This window comes from Anolis carolinensis, chromosome 4, assembly GCF_035594765.1.
Source record: "Anolis carolinensis isolate JA03-04 chromosome 4, rAnoCar3.1.pri, whole genome shotgun sequence".
Lineage (NCBI taxonomy): Eukaryota > Metazoa > Chordata > Lepidosauria > Squamata > Dactyloidae > Anolis > Anolis carolinensis.
Window position 1 is genome coordinate 181,979,852 of NC_085844.1, and position 23,331 is coordinate 182,003,182.

Genomic DNA, 23,331 nt, shown 5'->3' on the forward strand with positions numbered 1-23,331 from the left:
GATTTTATGACTCTATTACTCTAATATCAGCAGGGAGAAATATAAGGTCCTACACCTAGCCAAGAAAAATGCAAACACCAAATATTATAATGACTGGCACCTGGCTTGAAAGTAGTACTTGTGAAATGGATATAGGTGTGATGTAGTGGCTATGTGATGTACTGTTTTGGCCACTACATCTACAGTGTGATGTAGTGGCTAAAAAAGTATCAACAGGAACATCGTGTCCAGTATTAGTTCCACTCAACTCCACTTTGATCAGACCTCACCTGGAATACTGCTACCAGTTTTGGGTACTATGGTTTCAAAAGAGGGTTGCTGAGATGATCAAAGATCTGGAAAGCAAGACTTATGAGGAATGAATAGGGATCTGGGTATGTTTACCTTGAGGAAAAGAAGATTGAGAAATGATGGACTGAGAAAAGGAGACTCAGATATGTGATATGATAGACATCTTTAAATATTTTAAACACAGTCATGTGGAAGATTGAGGGGGCTTTTTCTCTCCTGTTCCAGTGCATGAACTAATCAAATTACAAGAAAAGAGATCCTGTTAAACATTAGGAAGAACTTTTCTACTGTAAGAACTGTTTGACAGTGGAAAAGATTGCCTGGGAGCTCGATGAACGCTCCATCATTGAAGGTCTTTAAATACAGCTTGGATGGACATCTTTCAGGAATGCTTACATTGTGTATTCCTGCATGGCAGGGGGTTGAATTAAATAGCCTCTGTACTCTACTCAAAGTAGCACCAGTGCTCCTATTCAATCATATAAGAATGCAGTAGATTGTGTTTTTACATTAATCACTGACTTAGAAGTTCTGTTCTTCCAGTTTAATTCTAGGAAGGGCTATAGTCAGACTTAGTAAATGATGGTACAGTAGAATCTTACTTATCCAACATAAACAGGCCGGCAGAACGTTGGATAAGCAAATACGTTGGATAATAAGGAAGGATTAAGGAAAAGCCTATTAAACATCAAATTACATTATGATTTTATAAATTAAGCACCAAAACATCATGTTTTTCAACAAATTTGACAGAAAAACCAGTTCAGTACGTGGTAACGGTATGTAGTAATTATTGTATTTACGAATTTAGCACCAAAACATCACAATGTATTGAAAACATTGACTACTAAAAGGCAGACTCCATTGGATAATCCAGAACATTGGATAAGCGAATGTTGGATAAGTGAGACTGTACTATATATTTTTTGTTATGGGATTGAAAAAGTAGAATTCACTTAGTGAAAGCTAGATGTATATTAGGCACACTATGATTATACTGATTTTGTGCTGATAAACCAGCAATTTGGCCATTAGACCTATGATTATGAGATTTCGGTAGTATTGCCTGTTAGTAATAACTCTTTTGTTGTATTCTTGCAAAAAGTATAATTTCCTCTCTCTCTTCCTCCTCCCCAGGAACATTTTGGAACTGATAGAATTTTTTGAAGATAATTCAAGGTATTACCTTGTCTTTGAAAAACTACGTGGAGGTATATATGCACATTTTTTTAAAAAAGTAATTAGCATGACACTAAAGGTCAGGCCTGTTGTGGTGCTACACTAGTGAGACATAGTTTTGAGAGCAAAAACTAGAGGGGAAATGAGCACACACTTATTAGCATTTTGTAATTATTATATAATTTTGGAGCCCCCGGTGTGTACAGACAACGCCAGCTCTTCGGCTTAGAAATGGAGATGAGCAGCAACCCCCAGAGTTGAACTCGGCAAGATTTAATGTCAGGAGAAAACCTTTACCTATAATATAATTTGCAATTTGAAAAATAAAGTTTACAATGGCAAAAGGCTCCAGAATTGTCATGATAATATACATTAAGTTATATTTTAGAGATCACATAAAGTGTAAACTATAATTTTTTTAAACATAAGCATTTCAGCACACATTGAAAGCTGTACTCTTAAAATAAACCTTTACTGCCTCCTCATTAATTGCAAGTCATCAGAGACATCTCTAGATAAAAGAATAGCAAATTTGTAAGACAATATGAGAACCTAGTTCATAAACTAGCTTTAGTTCCTTCCCCTGTTCTCCTGACATCAGATGACTAGAGATCCTTGAAAATTGCCCAGTCTCTTCCAGAGTGCTTCAAATCTGACATGTCAATTTCGAGAATCCAAAACTCAAATAGCATTAGTAACTCTAAATTGTAGGGAAAATCCAATATATCTCCAATTTTAAGAATTTATAGTTAGTATTCCAAGGGAATTTTTTTTTACAAACTTGACCAACAATCAGTGTCAAACTGTTAGTGCCAATTTAGGGTGCATCTACACTGGAATTAAATCAGTTTGACACCACTTTAACCACCCTGGCTCAGTGTTGTAGATTTCTGAGAATTTTTGGTTTGGTGGAGCACCAGCACTATATGGAAGAGAAGACTAAAAATCTTGTAAAACTACAATCTCCATGATTCCATAGCACTGCACTGTGGCAGTTAAAGTGGTGTCATTAGTTCTGTTCTGTAGATACTTCCTTGGACCCATTTAATCAGTGAGACTTGATTCACAAAATTTCCACTGATTCCTTGGTTCTATTCTAGTCTGATTACCAGTTGAATTTATGCCATTGTTATTGAACATGTCTACAGATGGCCTTTAAACATAGATTAAGTGATACCAATTGCTTCCTGGTGCCAATGGATAGTGTTTGTAAAATCTCACTAGTCTAGGAATCAGCTTTGGATGCCTACATAGAGTGTTTTGAATTCTTCTTCTGTCTCTGTAATCAGCAAAAATATAGATTCAGTTATATTGCTAGGTTTTCCCTGCAGTCTTTTTCATATTATTTGATCAACTTGGCATTACAGTGTTCCCTCACTACTTCGCGGTTCGCTTTTCGCAGACTTGCTGTTTTGTGGTTTTTTAAATAAACACTAAAATATTATAAATCATAAAGTAATATTATACTGTAAATCCCTCTTTCTACTTCCTTCCTAAGGAGAAGCCTAAGGAAGGAAGGAAAAAGAAGCTGAAGGGAGAGAAAAGGAGGCTGAAGCAGCTTTGTTTTCATTTCACAAGGCAGCGGCAGTGGCAGCGGTGGGATTGCGCATGCACGTGCTTGAGAGGCGAAGAGGGGACTGAGATGCTACTTGCTAGTGATATTGTAAACAACACAAATATAGCGTCTCTACTTTGCTGGCTGCTTTTGCTACATCTCACCTCTCTATTCACGCAGATTAATTTCTTCTGATATGTCCCATGGGTTTGAGCTTTTGACCATTCAAAGAAGTTTTATCTGATTTCAAAGAACAGGGTCTAAATTTGCACCACAGAATGAACAAAGTTATGTCACTCCTCCACCTTACTCTTTTTTTCACCTCCCCACCAATTTTGTATCAGAGCTTGCATTTTTACTCACCCTGCTTTCTGCAACTGTTTCTTCATTTCTCCCCCTCTTGTTCCTTTGAAGGGTATATTGCATGACTATAGTATGCTTTCTGTTTTAAATAGCATTTTAAAATCCATGCTTTGACATCAAAAGCTTTCAAGACAGCTAACATAAAATGCCATACAATGTACCAAAATCAATACACCCATCAAACAGAAGAAGATAAGAAAAGAAGGATCTTAAGGGTCATTATAACTCAGGAAAACAGGTCAGAATTTGAATGCTGTCTAAAATAGAAGTGTGCCAATTCAGAATATGGCGCTTCTATAAAAAGAAGCTCTCTTTCCAGTCATCACTCTGAAGATGGTGTCACTTGCTGAAGGATGTTAAAAAGGGAATCTGCAAGTCTTAGATTCATGATATATTAATGCATCCTATACATGAAATAGTGGCAATCTGAGTGCAGATGGACTGAAGCATCTGTGAGAACTTTGGTACCATTTAATAATATGGGGTGCAGACTACTTTAGGGAGGGGGGTATCTGAGCGTGGTCCAAGAACCTTATCCCTCCATGAATCTGGATGACTCATTATATTTGTTTGAGATAGCTATACAAATAACCAATTGCAGTCATCTATCCTGGCTGTTACTAGGGCATAATGAATTCACTGCAGCATATTTTTCTGTATGCATTAATGCAGCACTTTCCTTCTTCCCCCCTCCCCCAGTTCTATGCCTAAAATTATTAACACTGGCTGGAATTCTTTGTTGAAAAGGGAGATGAAATAGTATGTGCATGTGATGAATCATCTAGGCTGGGGCCGTGGTGGCGCAGCAGATTAAGTCACTAAGCTGCAGAACTTGCTTTCAAGTTGACAGAAAGTTGGTGGTTCAAATCCGTGGACAGGGTGAGCTCCCATTGTTAGCCCTAGCTTCTGCCAACCTAGCAGTTCAAAACATGAAAATGTAAGTAGATCAATAGGTACCATTTCAGTGGGAACGTAACAGCGCTCCATGCAGTCATGCTGGCCACATGACTTAGGAGACATCTATGGATAATGCTGGCTCTTTGGCTTAGAAATGGAGATGAGCACCAACCCCCAGAGTCAGACTTGACTAGACTTAATGTCAAGGGGAAATCTTTACCTTTATTTGGCTGCATTTATAAAGTTTAACCAGTGTCATCTTTTCTAAAAAAAAAAAAGTTCCCTGCCTCTCCTGGTAAGCTACTTGAGTGTTGAGTAGCCTGCGCATAAAATAAAAATTGTATTTGACAAAGTTTCTTTGCTGCACCTTTTTAAAAAAGAAACCATGTCATCTTTTCATCAGCAAAATTGTGTATGCCTGTTGTTCTGCGTTGGTTCATTCTTAGTCCCATGCATAATTCATAAGAAAGTCCTGTCTGCCAGTCCTGATAGGATAAGCCTTGAACCTAGGCTCAGAACCTACACAATTCATTAGAGGTCTTTTGATGGATCAGAAAAAGATCATAACCCATATCTCTTAACAACGTGCCATATATCATTTCCCTTTTCTGCCAGAAGCTTCAATAATTATCTCACTCTGCTTTAGAATAGTATTAGAATATGGTGATGTCCGTATTAGTGATATAGTGAATCTGCTTCATTTTAAACTAAACTTTAAAGGAGATATCAAAAGTATTGGACCCTATCCTTGATAGGTTCAGAAACTTTGAAGTTCAGACTACATCCTGGAACAGTTTCATTACTATACTGACATGGGGGCAACTAGCCATAAGTGGCTAGAGGACAAAACAACAGTTGAAAAATGCATGTTTGGGTGTGAGATGTTGAGTACACTCAGATGCGTACTATAGACAATCCGGGGCAAAGGTAGTTAGAAGAAATCTTACATTGAAGAAATCTTATTTTCTCTTGTTTGTTTTCCAACTCAGATATATGCTTTTCTTTTTACCTTTAAATGTCGTGCAAAATCTTGCATTACTTTAAAACAGTTTCCCCCGTTTAATTAAGTAACCATGTCTTGGGATTTTCAGTTCTTGCCTTAAGACGGTTGTGTTGCATGCACAATATCCAAGTAACTCGGGACTCATACAATATTCAGACACCTCAGGACTTGCTGGCAACCAACATACATAAATCAGACTGCATATTCTGCACCTATTATTGAGTTGTGAAATTGTTAACTATTACATCACTTTCTGTACAATAGTTACCTTTGCTCCTGTTTATGCTGAGTTAAGAGCCATGCTATTCAATTTTATTCAAAAGTATCAGTTCCCATTACTATTTTTGTCTAGAATGTATTGCTTTCAAGTAGCTTTGTCTGTTGTTTTTCTCTCTCCCTCAAAAGCACCTGCTTGCCCTTTTTATCCCCAGGTTCCATCCTGGCCCACATACAAGAGCAAAAGCACTTTAATGAGAGAGAAGCCAGCAGGGTGGTGAGAGACATTGCCTCTGCTCTGGATTTCCTGCACACAAAAGGTGAAAATACAGCCATTCCCAATTTTACAAGCTCATTAACCAACAGCTTCAAAATTGTCTTGTGTTTGTATACATATAGGAAATCAGCATGATGTTTGGGACCCTTCAGTGTTTAGTCATCTTTGGTGTATGTATCTGCTGTTTTCATCCACAGGAAATTTTCTACCTACTCCATGCATTTTAGTACTATTTTTTCTGGCTTTGTACAGTAGTGTCTATGATTAGGAAGGAGGTGAAAACAGGCTTTGTATGAGCTATAGGCTCAGACATGATGATTCAAAATACTAGTCACTCACTGTGGCCAAATTGTTTATTGAGAAGATGAATAACACTTACACTGCCAGCTTCATGTTTGCAGATGCCCTTTGTCAATCATGCTGTAAGAAAAAAAGTGTTTTTAGTTTAGAGGCTGCTGTTGGTCAGATAAAAAAAGAATATGACTTATTCAACCTAAAGTATTTTTGTGTTATGCTTTGCTGATTTTGAGGTTCTAATTAATGAAATGTTCTGACTGTAACTACAGTTTGCCTATTTTAACTGAATTGTTTTGCCTTGTTATGATGTGTTTATTATGTTTGCTGTGTTTCAGGTTGTTGTATGTTGTTTTGACAATTGACTATTTTTGCATACATGTTGGAAACCACCCTGAGTCCTCTCGAGGGGATAGAACGGTATATAAATAAAGATGATGATGATGATGATGATGATGATGATGATGATGATGATGATGATGATTAATCACTGCAAAGATTCCTTTTAATAAGGCTTTTAAAATTGTGATTTTTATGAGCTGGAGATGGTTGCATTATTATGGTCACAGTCACTTCTTTGTTCATTTATGCCTTACATTTCTTATACTATGAAACTAGCAGGGGCTAATTTAAAGTTGAGTACTTTATATCCAGATATGTGCTGTTTCCCCTTTCAGCTCCATAATCCTGCCTTCCATATTTAACTTCTTTTGCTTAACTGTGTAAAGCAATGCAAGGTTGAAGAAAGCTAGCTTATGTGTTTATGAGAAAAAAGACCTGCAGCATGAAGGCATGTTCCTGCTTTCTTTTGTGTTCACTTGTGCCTCTGTGATATCAACTCTATAGCATGTAACAATATTAATATTAGTTTATCTGAAAGTATTGCTATATAGCAGTGGTTCTCAACCTGTGGGTCCCCAGGTGTTTTGTCCTTCAACTCCCAGAAATCCCAGCCATTTTACCAGCTGTTAGAATTTCTGGGAGTTGAAGGCCAAAACATCTGGGGACTCACAGGTTGAGAACCACTGCTATAGAGTGTCTGGAGTGGCCAGTCTGCCATAAAAACTGATTTACAGACATATCATTGCTGAGCCGCATAGCATGGATTGTGATGGAGAGTATTTAAAAAATAAATATTGAAGCAGAGGGTTTTTTCCTCCCAGGATGATTTAAGGGTCATTGTGTACATCAATGGTGAAACTCCTATAACTAGATGATGCTGGGTCACAATTCCAAGGATTCTTCAGTGTTAGTAGTGATGACTGAAGTTGCGGAGACTTCTAGCCCAAAATGTTTTGGAGGGCTGTCTGTTTTTCTCATCTGCTTTATAGTTGAATAAACTTAAGCAGAAATCTGGAGATGATGGTATAAAATCTTTCTAGGAGAGCTGTAATTTTTACTTAGTAAAGAGTTGCTTTACATCTTGAAGTAATAGCAGGAGCATGTCTGCTTGGCTGTTCGAAAAAAGAGAGAAACGAAAAAGGCCACCTCCAGCTTCAGGGGTGGCATTATTAGGGCATTGATGACCTTCAACTTTGTCTCCTTTCCATATGAGTGGAAAGGCTAAATGTGGACTTACAAACCAAAGGTATGGATGGTTGCAGTAGAAGCTCCTTTGAGAAAAGGTGTTCCCTCATTTTTAGTTAGGTGATTTGCATTAAATTACAAACCAAAGGTATGGATGGTTGCAGTAGAAGCTCCTTTGAGAAGAGGTGTTCCATCATTTTGAGTTAGGTGGTTTGCATTAAACTTCAACTGAAACAATAACAGGAGAATGTCTGCTATGCAGGTTCCGATATGTTTTTGTCTTCAGTTCGAAGTGCTGGTTTTTGCTTATTTAAAAAAAAACCCTCACACTTGGGACCTGGATATATTAAGGAATGTGATTCTATCTCCATGTTGAATTTATCAGAATATGCTGTCTATGTGTCTCTGCCCTGTGAGACTATAGAATTGAACTGCCTTAACATTCCACTTATGGAATTATAGCTCTGGGAAGAGTGCCTCTCTTAGCACAGACATTAGGATTAAAATGCATTTAGTAGATCTTTATGGTGTTTGATGCTGTATTGTCTGATGTTTCTTTGCTTTTGTGCTTTATATGCTTTTGGTGCTGTTTGTTTCATTGTTTATTTGTTTTCTAATGCTTTTAAATTGTAAGCCATTCTGAGGTAGTTTGAACAGAAGAAGGGGCATACATATTTTATAAACAGGAATATTGAATTAGAAATCATGTAAATACAAGCTGGTCTGGAATTTTATGGCCTGCTTTTCATTTACACAGAACATACTCTGTTCTGTGCGAAAAAGGTTTTACAAGCAGCTGGTAAAATTATATTTGGGTGAGAGAAGCTACACAGCGGGAAGAAATGTTTGCAGAAGGATCCTCTGTAATCCCTGATTTTCTCATTTAGTTTGCAGTTCCACTGTGTAGCATTAACACTCTTATTAAAAAATGTTGCACACAGTATTAAACTGGGAGCTGAAGCTTTCATTGCTGTGGATGCTTAAGCTTGTTACTGTTTAAAATTCTAGATTTCTCAAGTCAAGAGGGGCATGCTTTCCACCACCTATAGAAAGTGTTGTAGCATGAAGTCTGTAATCCAGCATTGTTTCATGTGCCTTTTGTGTCATAAGACTCTATGCTTTAATGGCATACTGAAGGAGAACTCTTTAGTTGTGTAACTTTCTACAAAGTTATTAAATACTCAAAACTTTATTTACTTGCACAACATTTGTCCTTCCTAACAATGCTCCTTTGCCCATATGGTAACTTGTGAGTAATATATTCATGTAAAAATAACAGTTGCTCTGAAAAACAACAGGCTTTGAACCCGCAAGGCCATTCAGTGCTAATCAAGGTGGCCAACTGCAACATTCACTCTTGACTCCAACAGACAAAGAGTTCCTTTTCCCACCCTGGACATTCCACAGATATATAAGCCCCACTTGCCTAGTTTCCAACAGACCTCACAATCTCTAAGGATGCCTGCCATAGATGTGGGTGAAATGTGAGGAGAGAATGCTTCTGGAACATGGGCATAAAGCCGGAGAATTCACAGCAACCCAATAGGTTCTTTGTTATAGTGCTGAGAATGAAAGGTCTATATGGGATTATTTTGTAACTTGACTTGAGCCAAGAGGGTAGCCCTTTTCACTCAAAGATGGATGGGAATTGAACAAGGAAGCAAGTAACTTTATGGGTGTGACACAATCCTAATGAAGCTTTTATGTGCAACACTTTGTGTCATTGTGTGATGAAAGGTGGTGATTATATTATTCAGACGCTAGCAGATGTTTGTGTTACTTTTTAAAATCAATATTATGCAAGTCAGAAATAAGTCACAGTCCTTTCCACACACACTTCTTCATCAGGAAGAATATAGGATATAGGAAGAATATAATATAGGTTCTCAAATAGTTGTGTGAAGCTCCTGCAAACTTCAGTGTTAAAATTGTGGTTTATATTAATTTTTTGAGGTAATAAGAGGGCTATCCACAAAGTTAATTACGTTTTGGAATTAAAAATTAACAACGTATAGGAATAAATATTTATTATATACATTTGAAAGCCACACTGCAATAGTACTTTTAAATATAGTCCCCATTCAAAATTAGGCACGTTTCATAACTATTCGTGATTTTTGAAAGTTATTACCCTCAGCGCTTTCCCGCCGCCGCCCTGAAGAGTGTGGAACCCGCGCTATTGCAATGAGGAAGCTCAGCCAGCTGAAGAATGAATGCAAAAAGAAGGGAGGAGCAAGCCACAACCTCGCTCTCTCTCTTCTTTTGCAAGATCGCAAGAGAGAATCAAAAGTTTCTGGCGTCCCTTCCCTTCCTGCCAGCTCTCTTGCCTCCCGAGAAGAAGCGGCCAGGATCAGCCAAGGCTTCTTGGCAGCTTCTCCTCCGGAGGCAATGCTGATCTCCTCCAGACTGCTTGACCGATCCTGGCTGCTTCTTCTCGGGAGGCAAGAGAACTGGCAGGAAGGGAAGGGAAAGGGACGCCAGAAACTTTTGATTCTCTCTTGCGATCTTGCAAAAGAAGAGAGAGAGCGGGGTTCTGGCTTGCTCCTCCCTTCTTTTTGCATTCATTCTTCAGCTGGCTGAGCTTCCTCATTGCAATAGCGCGGGTTCCACACTCTTCAGGGCGGCGGCGGGAAAGCGCTGAGGGTAATAACTTTCAAAAATCACTAATAGTTATGAAATGTGCCTAATTTTGAATGGGGACTATATTTAAAAGTACTATTGCAGTGTGGCTTTCAAATGTATATAATAAATATTTATTCCTATACGTTGTTAATTTTTAATTCCAAAACGTAATTAACTTTGTGGATAGCCCTCGTATAATATCTTTGTGTGACTAGGATTCTGAGAGACTTGCTTATTAGAAGGCCAGTGGTTACACTGTTTCAGCCTTAGAGGAAAGCAGTGGCAAGCCTCCTTTGAACAAAGCTTGCTGAGAAACTCTTAGAATAAAAAGGGTGACTGTCCATCAGAGCTGACTTGAAAACACCTAACAGCAACAAGAATAATGCACTTCATAAATATCTGAACAGTGCTAGGTAATTTATATCAAGTGGGAGGAAGCTGTATCATGTCTTCATCTCTCATTGGCATTGCCCGTCCCCAAAATGTAGTCACTGATGGTAGAGTAGTGAAGCAAGGGGCAAATGCTTTTATCTCTAGGTATCTGTTCTTGTTTAGGACTTACTCTGCAAGACAAGGGCTGGTTAACTCTGTTTTGGTGGGCAATGCAGCTCTTGAGCAGCTTGATTAAAACTTCAGTCTACATGTAGACACCAAGATCAAATATTGTCATAAGGTCTCTCCCACCCCAATTTTGTATTACGTGGCTTTTTGAGATGTGATTCATTCTTCTCCCTGCTTGCCCCCCTTAGGCATTGCTCATCGAGACCTAAAACCTGAAAACATATTGTGTGAATCTCCCACTAAGGTACCTCATGATTTGTCATTCTTCTTCTTTATTATTTTTGCAAGGTAGAATTCATGAACATAATAAAATGTGTGCTGTCCTCCTTTTTTTCCTTTCCCCCATTTTAGGTATCCCCAGTAAGAATTTGTGACTTTGACCTTGGAAGTGGGGTAAAACTCAATAGTGCATGTACTCCAATTACTACTCCTGAGCTGACTACTCCAGTATGTAAACATTATTCTCTTCTATGGGAAGGTGGGGAGAGTGCAACATGAGAGGTCATGTAGCACTGCAGACTATGCTACTTCAACTGTGTTTCAACATGTAATTGTGTCTTGATGCTCACCCACATTTTTGAGGTCATATAATATATATGCAGGACTCATATTCCTTCAAAGCTGCATCCTTAAGTGTTTGGAGAGGAGGATATAATTCCAGGGCTATTGTCCTAGTTCTAGTATGTCTGTTGTTGCTCACAGAGCCTGGTTTCAAAGGAGGACTTTTAGATATGGGTTTATCTCTCATTTTCTCTCTCCTTTAACTCTGAAAATAGAAATGGCACTCACATCTCTTGTGTTCTTGATCTTATGGCTAGCATATGTGATATTGGGTTATAGCTTATAGCAGTGATGGAGAACCTTTTAGAGACAGAATGCCCAAGCGAGGGTGGGATGGCGCACATGCCAGGAGATGGGCGCTGCGTCCCTGTTATGGCACACGTGCCAGAGATTCACCACCACTGGCCTAAATTAACAAAGAATTTAACATCACCAAAGTACTAGTCAGTCTAGGTAAATTATTTGGCAGCAGCTCTTCAGTCTTTGGACAGCAGTCTTTCCTAGCATTCCATGGAAATGCCCAGGATTGAACTATTTGCCTGCAAAATGTGTTTTGCCACTACAATGTAGTCTTTCTCCAGTCAAGCCAAAGGCTCTATTTAGTTAGCAGGGATGCATGGAGTTTGAATTACTATATAATGATGTAAGAGAGGCAGGTTTGCCATTAATTTAAATTATCAGTATGATAAAGTTTCCCAAAGCATTTTAGGTTAATATTGATTTTTAGGGATTTTGAAAACTGGCTGCAAAATGAATTTGCTTGAACTGAAAGCCACTTCATTAGTACTAAATAATGTATGTAGTAATAAATCAATATCCATGTGCTTCAGACAGACGTAACAAGAAGAAAGACCCTGGGGAGTTGGCAGTCTTAATTTTGATAAAGGAAGTAAAAGAGGAGAGGGGGGAATGGAAGTAAAAGTACTTGTGTGTGTGCATGTAATGCATTCATTTACACCCATTTCATTTTGCATTTTGTGCAGGATAAGGGCCAAAGGACCGTTTTATAACTGATTCTAGATTTCAAAGAGGTGGGCTATCATGGAAGAGAGATGTGTCATTAAACTCTTAAGTTTCATATATATGGGCCAGTAAAGGATAGATAAGACTATTTAAGGAAATAAAGGCTGAGAGTGGTCCAAAGCAATATAGCTGCAGTAGCAGTTCTGAAGTCTGAGAGCAGATCTCCTTCTCCTTTTATTATCTTAAATATACTCTAAAGTCATCATAGGTTATTTCTTCTGCCTCCTTTCCTCTTTTCAATTCTTCAGCAGTTCTGCTAGTATAAGGTGTCATGGAGAAATATAGTTTGGTGTGTTTGCTAGGACTCATTGCAGTACTCAGCATGCTGATGTGATGCAACGTTTTGGATACTAGAAAGACAGGCATGATTGTATCCCACTAGAACAGTGGTTCTCAACAAGTGTTTTGGCCTACAACTCCCAGAAATCTCAACCAGTTTAGCAGCTGTTAGGATTTATGGGAATTTAAGGGCAAAACATCTAGAGACCCACATGTTGAGAACCACTGCAGAAGTATATTCTACTAGCCTAATCTCAAATTTGGAAGGACTCATCTAAATTTGATATAAGACCATTCAAACACAAACCAGAGTTCAAGTGATTTTGAAGCAGGTGTTTTAAAGTGTCTGCTCTAGCTTTGTATGGGTTGTTCAGCTCCTGGAGTTTTGACTCTCTGAGTTCTGATATTACAATACTCATTGTGTTTTGAAAATGTATGTTGTAGTTGATACATGTCAAAAGATCAGCCCTTCTTTACAGTGCATGATTAATCTAAAAATATTGTGTGCCTGCTCAAGTACTGCATATTGAAAGACCTAAGAATGACAATTCTTCATGATTTCATTGGCTTCTACATAATACTTGCTGTTGCCCAGCAACTCTACAGTAGTGTATTACCAGGGTTGTGGGAGGCAAACCAATAATCCCTTGCTTCTTCACATGGAATGTGAAATTTTGATAAGAGTGAAAGTCCTTGGCTGTAAATATGTCGGAATAGCATAAGTGGTCCTCTAAACATGAATTCAATTTACACTTTTGTCTTCCTGGTCTTTCACAGTCTGTCTCTGCCCTCTTTGAGACCCAATGATTTGCCCTGGGCTGCTTTTCAAGTGTGTTCAGTGACTTGTATGTACGGGGCAGAGGATGATTGCCCAAGAACTCTGAGCTAGAGGAAAGATATTTTATGATTTCTAGTTATAAGGAAGGATTAAAGCAAATGCGAGGACCAGTTTCTCCTTATGCCACTTCTTTCAAGCCTACAAAACCTTCCAGGACTGCAAACAAAAACTCCTGCTACATACAAAGGCATCCAGATACCGGAGACAGCTGCAAATCAGACCTCCTCCTTGAATCTTGAATTACTTTTATCCCCTGACTGACTGGAGATAAGAGCAAAAGAGTCATTCCCAGAGGATGGAGAATCTCAATCGGCTGAAGGTTTTGCCCCTTCTGCTGTAGGGAAATCAATACTGAGTGGTTAATTTCCTCCTGGCTACCACCTTTCTATCTCTCAGTTGGCTCTCTGATATCGTGCCCTGGGCTTCTTAAGTTTGTATTTAAAAGTGTCAGCAGGAGTATACTGTATGCTGGATTTATACTCTGCCAGGTTTATGTGAAAAGGGTAGTTCTTTCAGAGAATGATTTGGTTTTGGAAATATGACTAGTCTGTACAAATAACATTGGAAGGATCAATGGAAATTAACCTGACATAGACTTTGTCTTGAATAGCAAGCATAGAAATGGGTAGCATGTGTAGGTTTTTACTATGTTCTGAGTGCACTTCTGAAAATAAGGCCCTAGGGCATTTGCTTCTCCTTCCTTTACAGTTGATTCTAAATGCTACTTTCTTTTTTTTCTTTCCCCCAACTGTATCTTGCTAGTGTGGTTCTGCAGAGTACATGGCCCCTGAGGTGGTGGAAGTGTTCACAGAGGAAGCCACGTTCTATGACAAGCGCTGTGACCTGTGGAGTTTGGGAGTAATTTTGTACATCATGCTAAGTGGCTATCCACCTTTTGTGGGAAACTGTGGCACCGATTGTGGCTGGGACCGGGGAGAAGTCTGCAAAGTCTGTCAGGTAACTAGATAAATATATTGTGTTCTGGAGACACATTCTTCTGGTATAAGCAGGCATTGGTGACCTCTATCAAAAAAGAATCCTTTGAAATATGCTTCTGACTAGAAGAGTGAGGCATGGGTAGAATCATGTAAAGGTGCTGTCTACTTCTCTTTCATTCCCTTTAGAACTATGATCTAGCATCTCTTCTCCTCGTGTCTATTCATGAGTTACATTTATATCCCATCTCAAGGTGGTGTACCTGGCTTGTATCCTTCCCAATTTATCTTCACAACAGTCTTGTGTATAAGTCCTGCTAGTTTGATAGCTCAGTAGAGACTAGAATCTTGATTTCAGAAGGGTTATTCCAATGCACTAACAACTACACCATATTGACTTGGCTCTTCTTCAAGTTAGGCTGTATTTCCAGAATTGTGCCTTTTGATATCATTTTTGTGTGATGTATTAGTGAGGAAAGGGGATACCTCAAACTGGAAGTCTCTTTTGCTGCTTTACTTAGATCTGAACTGTGCATGTTTATGATGAATGGAAATATGACACTATAGCTAATCTTAGAATTGGCTAAATATGGGTTTTATGTTGTTTCATTCAAGACAAGAGGAATGTTAATCCAAAATTTTAATGGCAGACTTACCAAACCTCTTCCATTTTACAAAATAGGAGAGGTTTGGTAAGATTGGGAGAAATAAACATTTTGACTCTGAGCTTTTGCCGTCTGAAGAAAATGGATATATATATTTGTTGTTTCTAGAACAAACTCTTTGAGAGTATTCAGGAAGGCAAATATGAGTTTCCAGAGAAGGACTGGTCTCATATCTCTGATGATGCCAAGGATCTGATCTCAAAGTTGTTAGTCCGTGATGCCAAAGAAAGGCTCAGTGCTGCTCAGGTTCTACAGCATCCATGGGTACAAGGTGTAAGTTGTGTCTTTTAAATTATCATGTTTTCTTATCATCATCATAAGCTACCACTTGTGGCTGAGTATGATTGTCTTCCAAGTGTATAGTCTTGTACAGTCCATAAGTGACTGTAGAGACCTATTTTAGATTCTCATGGTCTTTTGTAGTGAGGATATACATTTCAGGACAAGGCTTTGTCTGATGCACCTTCCTCTTGACATGTTTCTCCCTTCCACCCTCTATTCATGCCTCTTCGAATTCCTCTGCACTGTTGTTAACAGCTGACCTCAAGTTAAAACACTCTAGGGCCAGGGCTTCTCAGTTCTCTGTGTCTGTGCCACAGTTTTTAAGGTTTATAGAGAGTCATAAGTGTGCACAGTGTCTGATAAAGCATAGGTCCCTGATGAAGAAATCTACCCATATGTACCTTACTTGGGGATGTCAAGAGAAGGAAAAAGGAAACAAAAGGTCATTGGTCTAAGATTTACATACATGTTGATAAATAAAATATTTTATAATGTCACCAGAAATGTCTGAGAAAGAGACATTGGGGGAGGCAAGTCAGCCATGTCCTACCCCATCTCCCCTGGCCATCTTAGGTCAAGTAGAATCATGATCTGGAAGTCAGTTTCAAAGTTAGCTTCTTTTATGAAAAAAGGAAATAAAAGACATATCTTGGGTTGAAAGACTAAGGAGGGAGTCCAAAATATGGGGAAATTTCTCTTTTGAATGCCAAAGGGCATTTGGAGGCTAAAACATGAGGGCCTCAGGACCACAAAAATGGTTTTAGGGAGCCACATTAAGTTGATAGTCCACAATATCCCACTCTTGTAATAAAATGTAGCATTTTCACTCTTCAGCAGCTACTGTCTGATTCTGTTGAATGTGCTATCTGGAATGAGTTACGTCTTTCCTTTGTTGGTATTTGTTGTTGTTCAGTGTAATTTTCTATAAACATTGTATTTGCCTTATTTATTTCGAAGCTCATAGAGGGTATTCAAAATAATATTGTGTTTGAATGAATAATGATTCTCTAACCATCCTCAACTCAACCTTGCAATGTTTCCATTATGCACAGCATGCTTCTGAAAGAGGACTGCCTACACCACAGGTCCTTCAAAGGTAACCTGTTTTGAATATCTTTTAAAACCAATTAAGAGTGGTGGTTACAATCCAGTAAAAAGAAATTTCAACTAAAGGAGAGAAGCATTAGTATGTGTGTGGGGGCGGGGCTGTTTGTGACAGAACACAGTCTATTATGTCATTTATGGCATTTAGTTAGGATCACAGAATTATGCTTGATTGGTAGGATTGCCAAACTTTACTTGACTATTTGTAAAGGATACAATGAAGATACAGTTTCTGTGTTACTACAGGGACTAACAATAGGTTTTTAGACCAGGATCCTATTGGCTCCAATAATGGTGTGACTGACTATTCTGATAGAAGCAAAATGGCAAAAGGAACAAGGTGAGGAAAGAAGAAAAAAGGCAGAGAAAGGTGTAGCTGTATGCTGCTTTTTCTCAAATGCTTGATACTGTCCTCTCTGGGCCTCCCATGGTGGCCCATCGCCATGTGTTCCACCTGCTCCATTAGTCAGGGACTCAGTCACAAAATGCAGAATTATAACATGGGAAATATCTGGCTTGACAGCAGCATGTGTGAAAAAGATTTAGGAGACTTGGTTGATATAAGCTAAACAGGAGTCAGCAATATGATGTGGCCTGACCACTAAAAACATCAGTGCGGTTCTAGCCTGCATAGAATCATAGAATAGTAGAGTTGGAAGAGACCTCATGGGCCATCCAGTCCAACCCCCCGCTAAGAAGCAGGAAATCGCATTCAAAGCATCCCCGACAGATGGCCGTCCAGCCTCTGCTTAAAAGCCTCCAAGGAAGGAGCCTCCACCACAGCCCGGGGGAGAGAGTTCCAACAGCTCTCACAGTGAGGAAGTTCCTCCTGATGTTCAGGTGGAATCTCCTTTCCTGTAGTTTGAAGCCATTGTTCCGTGTCCTAGTCTGCAGGGCAGCAGAAAACAAGCTTACTCCCTCCTCCCTATGACTTCCCTTCATGTATTTGTACATGGCTATCATGTCTCCTCTCAGCCTTCTCTTCTGCAGGCTAAACATGCCCAGCTCCCTTAACCGCTCGGGCATGTTTAGCCTGCAGAAGAGAAGGCTGAGAGGAGACATGATAGCCATGTACAAATACGTAAAGGGAAGTCATAGGGAGGAGGGAGCAAGCTTGTTTTCTGCTGCCCTGCAGACTAGGACACGGAACAATGGCTTCAATGGGAGTATAGTGTCTAGACTGAGAAAAGTAATAGTACCACTCTGTTTTGATTTGGTCAGATACTGTGTTCAGTTCTGGACACCACAGTTCAAGAAGGACATTGACAAGCTGAAATATGTTCAAAGTAATGACCAAAATGGTCAAAGATCTGGAAGCCAAGCCCTATGAGGAGTCTGGCTTAGAGAGCTGGGTATGTAACTTGAAGAAAAGAACATTGAGAGGGGACATGATAGCCATGTTTAAATATTCCAAAGGATGTCATGTTGAAGATGGAGCAATGCTCTAGAGCAGTGGTTCTCAACCTGTGGGACCCCATGTGTTTTGGCCTACAACTCCCAGAAATCCCAGCCAGTTTACCAACTCTAGAGACTAGGAAACAGAGCAAGAGATTCAAACTGCAGAGAAAGCGAATATTAGGAAGAGCAGCCTGATGGCAAGAGTTGTTTGACAATGAAATATTATGGAGGTCTTTAAACAGAGACTGGATGGCCATAAGTCAGGAGAGCATTGATTGTGTTTCCCTTATGGTGTTTCTTCTAACTCTATAATTCTAAACACCTTGTACTGGCTTCACCATTCTTCACTTTTTGCCACTGACCTTTGTGAAATAGAAGAGAGTAAAACAAGCTGGACTGCTATGCAGCTCCAGTGAGCTCAGCCTGCCTGGTATGAACTGGTTCTGTCCATTTCTTTCCCTACTCCCATATCCTTTTTACAGGAACAGCAGCACAAAAGACCTGACCCTCTTTGCTGCGGAGGCCATTGCCCTGAACCGCCAGCTCTCTCAGCATGAGAATCATCTCAGCGAAGAGGAAAAGAGTCTCTCGCAGGCCATGTGTTCCATGAAGCTGTCTCCTCCGTCCAAATCTCGCCTAGCCAAACGCAGAGCCATGACCCAGGCCATAAAGAGCAGCGATTTCCAACCAGCTCCACATTCTGCCCTTTAACACCCTTCTCAGATTATCATAGTTAGACTCAGTTTTGCATCACATTTTTAAAGAACTTGTTCAACTGTCAGTGTTAAAAAAAAGTTTTTAGAACAAACTTGGGGTGAAGTAACATCGAGGATGATTTCTTTGAAGTTTTAAATTTTGTAAATACACATTATAAGATGTTTTTTCAATTACAGTGGTGCTGTGGTACTGACATAACAAACCACCCAGGCTGTGTTTGCACATCGTCGATAGCCAGAGACTTGAAGAACTTGAAGAACTTTTCAATACTTCCACAATTTTTGGTCTCTACCTACAGCTGCAGAATAACTCTGGTGGTCATTCAGCTGCTTTTTAACTTTCTTTCTTTGTCCATGTGAAGACTTCAGTGAAATGGCAAAACATATGCACAAAAACCTTTCCTCTATTGTTGTTTCTAGAGTGTTTATTAGGTGGATCCTTATTTATAGACCTGACCAGAACTTTAAAAATGTTCTTGCTTGGAAAACTATTCTCAGAAATATTCAGCCAGCATGGCCAGTAATGGAGTTTTTTAAAATTTGGATTGTGTTGTACCATACAAAAAGTTTTAATGTAGTGAACTTGCATTGTTGTAGGATTTATTTTTAGCATCTCTTTAATGATCTGAGGAGCATATCATCAAACTGTTTCAACAACACAACATGACATCAGATTCAGTTTGACATTTCTGAGTATATACCAAAAACAGCCTTTTCTAATACAATGAGTGAAAAGGTAATGTCATCGAGTTGTGTAAACTAACAGAGCTCCATAGAGCTTGGATCAGTTTGTTTCGAGAAGAGAGTTTCTTGCTGTTGAGTCATACACACATCACAGGGTGTTCTGTGAAACTGAAGATGGAGAGAAGATGATCACAGGGCTGGCATATACCGTTTTCACAGCACAATGTAAACATACTTCCTCATGATCACCTGTGGTAATAATTTCCTCTGTGTCTCAATTGTTCTCTGTATTTCTGCATGTCAAGAAAGTTATATAGGAATACTCTTATACTTCAGGCCTTGAAAGCTCTACTATAGTGTATTTTGGGTTTGGTAATGGAAAGACAAGTGACAGGACTGGAGTCAGATTTTCTTTTTAAATGCAACCTATTATTTTAATTAATGCCCTTTCAAACCCAGGAGCTTTGCAATTACAATTGCACCATAGTTATTTTAAAACCAAACCAGTAATTTCAGCTTGAACATCTTAGAAAGCCTTGCTTTGTTAAAAGTGATGAAGCTGTTCAGCTCCAGAAAGTCGTCTCTTTTAAGCAAGGTTTAAAGTTGGAAAATCAGTATTCACGTTGAAGGACCAGGAAATGGAAGAAATCCAACTAGTCAGAGGATGTGAATTGAGGTTATCCTAATCCAGTCTGCCAGGATGGCTTCATATTTTGCCTTTGGATACAACATGTGTATTTATACACTTTTTAGCTACAACAGTACATATTAGTGATAAATGTGAAGAATGACTGCTAAAAGTTTTCTATATATTGCACCATTAGTGAAAGTAATTAATTATACCTTGGTTCTTAAGTGTACTTTAAACTATTACTGATGTACTGTACTGCATAGCTAATGGGTTTTTTCCAAGTGTTGGCAAACTCAGGAAGTAATATCCCTATGTATGTGACACATTTATTAATATTGTGTACTATAAATTAAACATAAAGTTGTTTTTAAAGTACTTTGTTTTCTTATTAATTTGTGGAGTAACATATTATACAAACTTTTTCCCAAATGGAAATTCATAGAATTCAACCAAATACATCACTGGCCATTTCTTAGTACACCATGCATAATAACTACATGTCATGGAAAGCGATTTTAGGCTGGAAGCATATTGAATGGTTTCAAGGTTTGAGTCAGAAATGTGTTTTCAGTTGCAGCCACATAATGTTAGATCTGGAAAGTGTAAATTCCTTTGCCTGATGGTATGCCATTCAAAAGAGGTAAAGCAAATAAAATTAAGAAATATAATTTAATTCTGATGAAGAGTTGTTTAAAGTTTATTTTGTAGAGATAGCAACTGATTTTTAAAAACCCTAATTATTGAGATTGCCATACAATGTACATCTACAATTCAAAATCCAATGGAACAATTGATTTAAACACCTAGAATAAGATGTGGTATCATGAAATAATTGTTTCCACTTGGAGATACAAATTGGAAATGTAACTTTTTGTGTGTGCCAGGAGCGACTTGAGAAACTGCAAGTCACTTCTGCTGTGAGAGAATTGACTGTCTGCAAGGACGCTGCCCAGGGGACCCCTGGATGATTTTAAAAATGTTTTTACCATCCTTCTGGTAGGCTTTCCCCATGTCCCCGCATGGAGCTAGAGCTGATAGAGGGAGCTCATTTATGCTCTCCCCAGGTTGGATTCGAATTGTCAACCTTCAGGTCAGGAATCCAACCTTCAAGTCATCAGTCCTGCCGGTACAAAAGTTTAATTCACTGAACCACGGGGGGGGGGGGGGGTCCTGTTTTTTGTTAATGGATACTAGTTTTTGCAATGCAGAAAGGAAGGGTTGTTATTAATAGTTTTTGCATACTTATTTAATGATCTTATTTCTAAAGTCTAGTAAAGAAAGTGTGGACATATTTCCCTCGAACAGTAAATCAAGATGGTGAAGTGCCGATTGGATTGGTAGCAGAAAGTGCAATGGGAAAAGGGATGTATCATCATATTCAAGTTGATGCTATTACTCAGAATGTTAAAAAAATTAGTGCATATTCTATTCTTAAGGTTTTGAGCAATAGAAGGGGACTTTATGAATTTATGTTCTCATATACTGTGACTTGATTTTCTGAGGAAATGTTGCATTCAAAACAAAGAATGGCTATCCAGTGTTACTTCTATTGGCATACCTTGCCCATTTAAATTTATACATTTATTTCCCGACTTGCCAGTATAGAGACTTTTGAAAAGACTCACTGAACAGACTCACTGTCAAAAAACCATACTTCTCAATGGGGGGGATACTTTGTAATTTCAAATTAAGCTACACAACTTTACTGCTTTCTTTTTACTGCCTATGTTCCTACTCAGCTGCTCACAGCTAGAGCAGAGTTTTCCAAATACTTTTTGCAATACTTTAGTGTGTCGGCTACAGTGTGTAGGTGTTGCACAAATGTATTATCTTACAAATCATATATTTTTAAAAAATATAAATGAAAGGTTTTCATGAGATATGCTGTGTATCCAAACATTTCATTATTACAATTTGTGTATGTGTATCTCTTATAAAGGGTTGAATTACTGTGATGCAAAATGATGCATGTCTAAAAAGTGTGTCATCAACAGGAAATCTTGTAGGGGTATATAGACCAACTGTTTTCTTTGCAGCATCTCGGATGTTTCCTCAGAACAAATGTATAGATGTGGCCACTCCAACACCAGGACTTTCCCTTCCTGGTGTGTCTTTGTTTAACCTCCTTTGCCTGATCAAAAACCCTCTAGGCTTCAAAAACCAGCATGATGAAATTTGTAAACTTTAGTCAGGCAGACAAAGGCATCATCACAAGATGGACTTCAGATTTTGTTTTCCAGTCAACACAGCTCCGTTTGCTTTTAAAAAAACTTAAGATATGACAACATGCACCACAACTTTGCTATAGGTCCTACTTGTGTCCTGATTTCAGGCACGTAGACTAAAATCCAATGTATTACTGCCTTCGGTTCATTTCAAGTCATAAAAATGTTGCGTGCAAGCAGCATGTCTGTGAGTGAGAGCAGAAATGGAAAGGCATCCAGTATATAAACATTCATGCTTCTTGCAGCACAATTCTACAGGTTTCCTCTGCATAGGCTCTTCACTATCAGTATCTTAAAGTGCTTAGCTCATTCTTCAGTGTAAACAACATTCTAAAAAAATTCTTCCTTGCTCTTCCTCCAATGTTACTCACACAAAAAGAATCTACAGAGCCTAATCCACGTGCACATTTTTCTCTCGAAGAACACTAACGAGATACATGTTTTGGAGAAAAGTGACTGTTTTGCAGATGAGAGAAAACAACAAATCCTGTGTGTTTGTTTAACTCTGAAAGCTGATGTTTTTTTCATTCGGACAATTCCAGTGGCATAGACACAAATATCTAATTTGGTTTATTTAGGAGCATTGCTACCATGGCAACTGAAGGCTTGACAATTCTGAAGAAGCATATGTTGGTGCCCACTCTCTCCCCAAGCTTTCCCTACAGGTCTTGCTATGTCATTTACTTCTTACTATTTTCTCTTAACACAATTATTGGAGGCATTGCCATCATTTTTTTTTTGTCCTGTGTGATTAAGGCAGAAGCTCAGGCTTGAAAACAGGCTGTTTTTCTTTCTGAAGAAGTGCTCAGTGGGCCACTAACTCTTCTGGCAGTAGGAGCAACACCACCACTAATGAATTGTTGATGATTAACTCAGTGTACAAGCGCGCGCACACACATTGTTATCAGTAAAAATAACATTTTTTTTTAAAAAAGGAAAGCATTAGAAGCAATATACAAATATTTTCTTGGCAGATGAAGTTTGTATGTTATTCTTCTGTTTGGAGTTTTAGCTCAGATATTTGGAGAGTTGCATCTGCACTGTAAGGGCTTTAGGAAAATGTCCCAACTGTCAATCAAGCTACATAGCCTCCGGTCTCTCCTAGATGAGATGCTAACATTACCATAAATCTTGCCAAAGAGAAGTCACTCTGCAAAGGTTTCTCAACACTTAAAAAGTCCAAGCTTTTCAATTGTTTTAGCAAT

The 23,331-nt window shown here is 38.7% G+C and overlaps 1 protein-coding gene across 6 annotated transcripts in view; it reads left to right on the forward strand.

Annotated features, from left to right (window-relative positions):
* mknk1 (MAPK interacting serine/threonine kinase 1) overlaps window positions 1–20,276 on the forward strand; it is a 46,521-nt gene extending 26,245 nt beyond the window's left edge. For 4 of the 6 annotated variants that reach the window (XM_062978338.1, XM_008109554.3, XM_062978336.1 and 1 more), the window contains 8 exons: window positions 1,429–1,502; window positions 5,720–5,824; window positions 10,974–11,029; window positions 11,137–11,232; window positions 14,249–14,443; window positions 15,195–15,359; window positions 16,421–16,464; window positions 18,353–20,276. In XM_062978338.1, coding sequence (XP_062834408.1) covers window positions 1,429–1,502; window positions 5,720–5,824; window positions 10,974–11,029; window positions 11,137–11,232; window positions 14,249–14,443; window positions 15,195–15,359; window positions 16,421–16,464; window positions 18,353–18,581 — 964 coding nt within the window. In that variant the 3' untranslated portion in view covers window positions 18,582–20,276. The remainder of the gene's footprint in view (window positions 1–1,428; window positions 1,503–5,719; window positions 5,825–10,973; window positions 11,030–11,136; window positions 11,233–14,248; window positions 14,444–15,194; window positions 15,360–16,420; window positions 16,465–18,352) is intronic. The other 2 variants (XM_062978340.1, XM_062978339.1) reach the window with 2 other exon arrangements.
* Window positions 20,277–23,331: the final 3,055 nt, after the last annotated feature.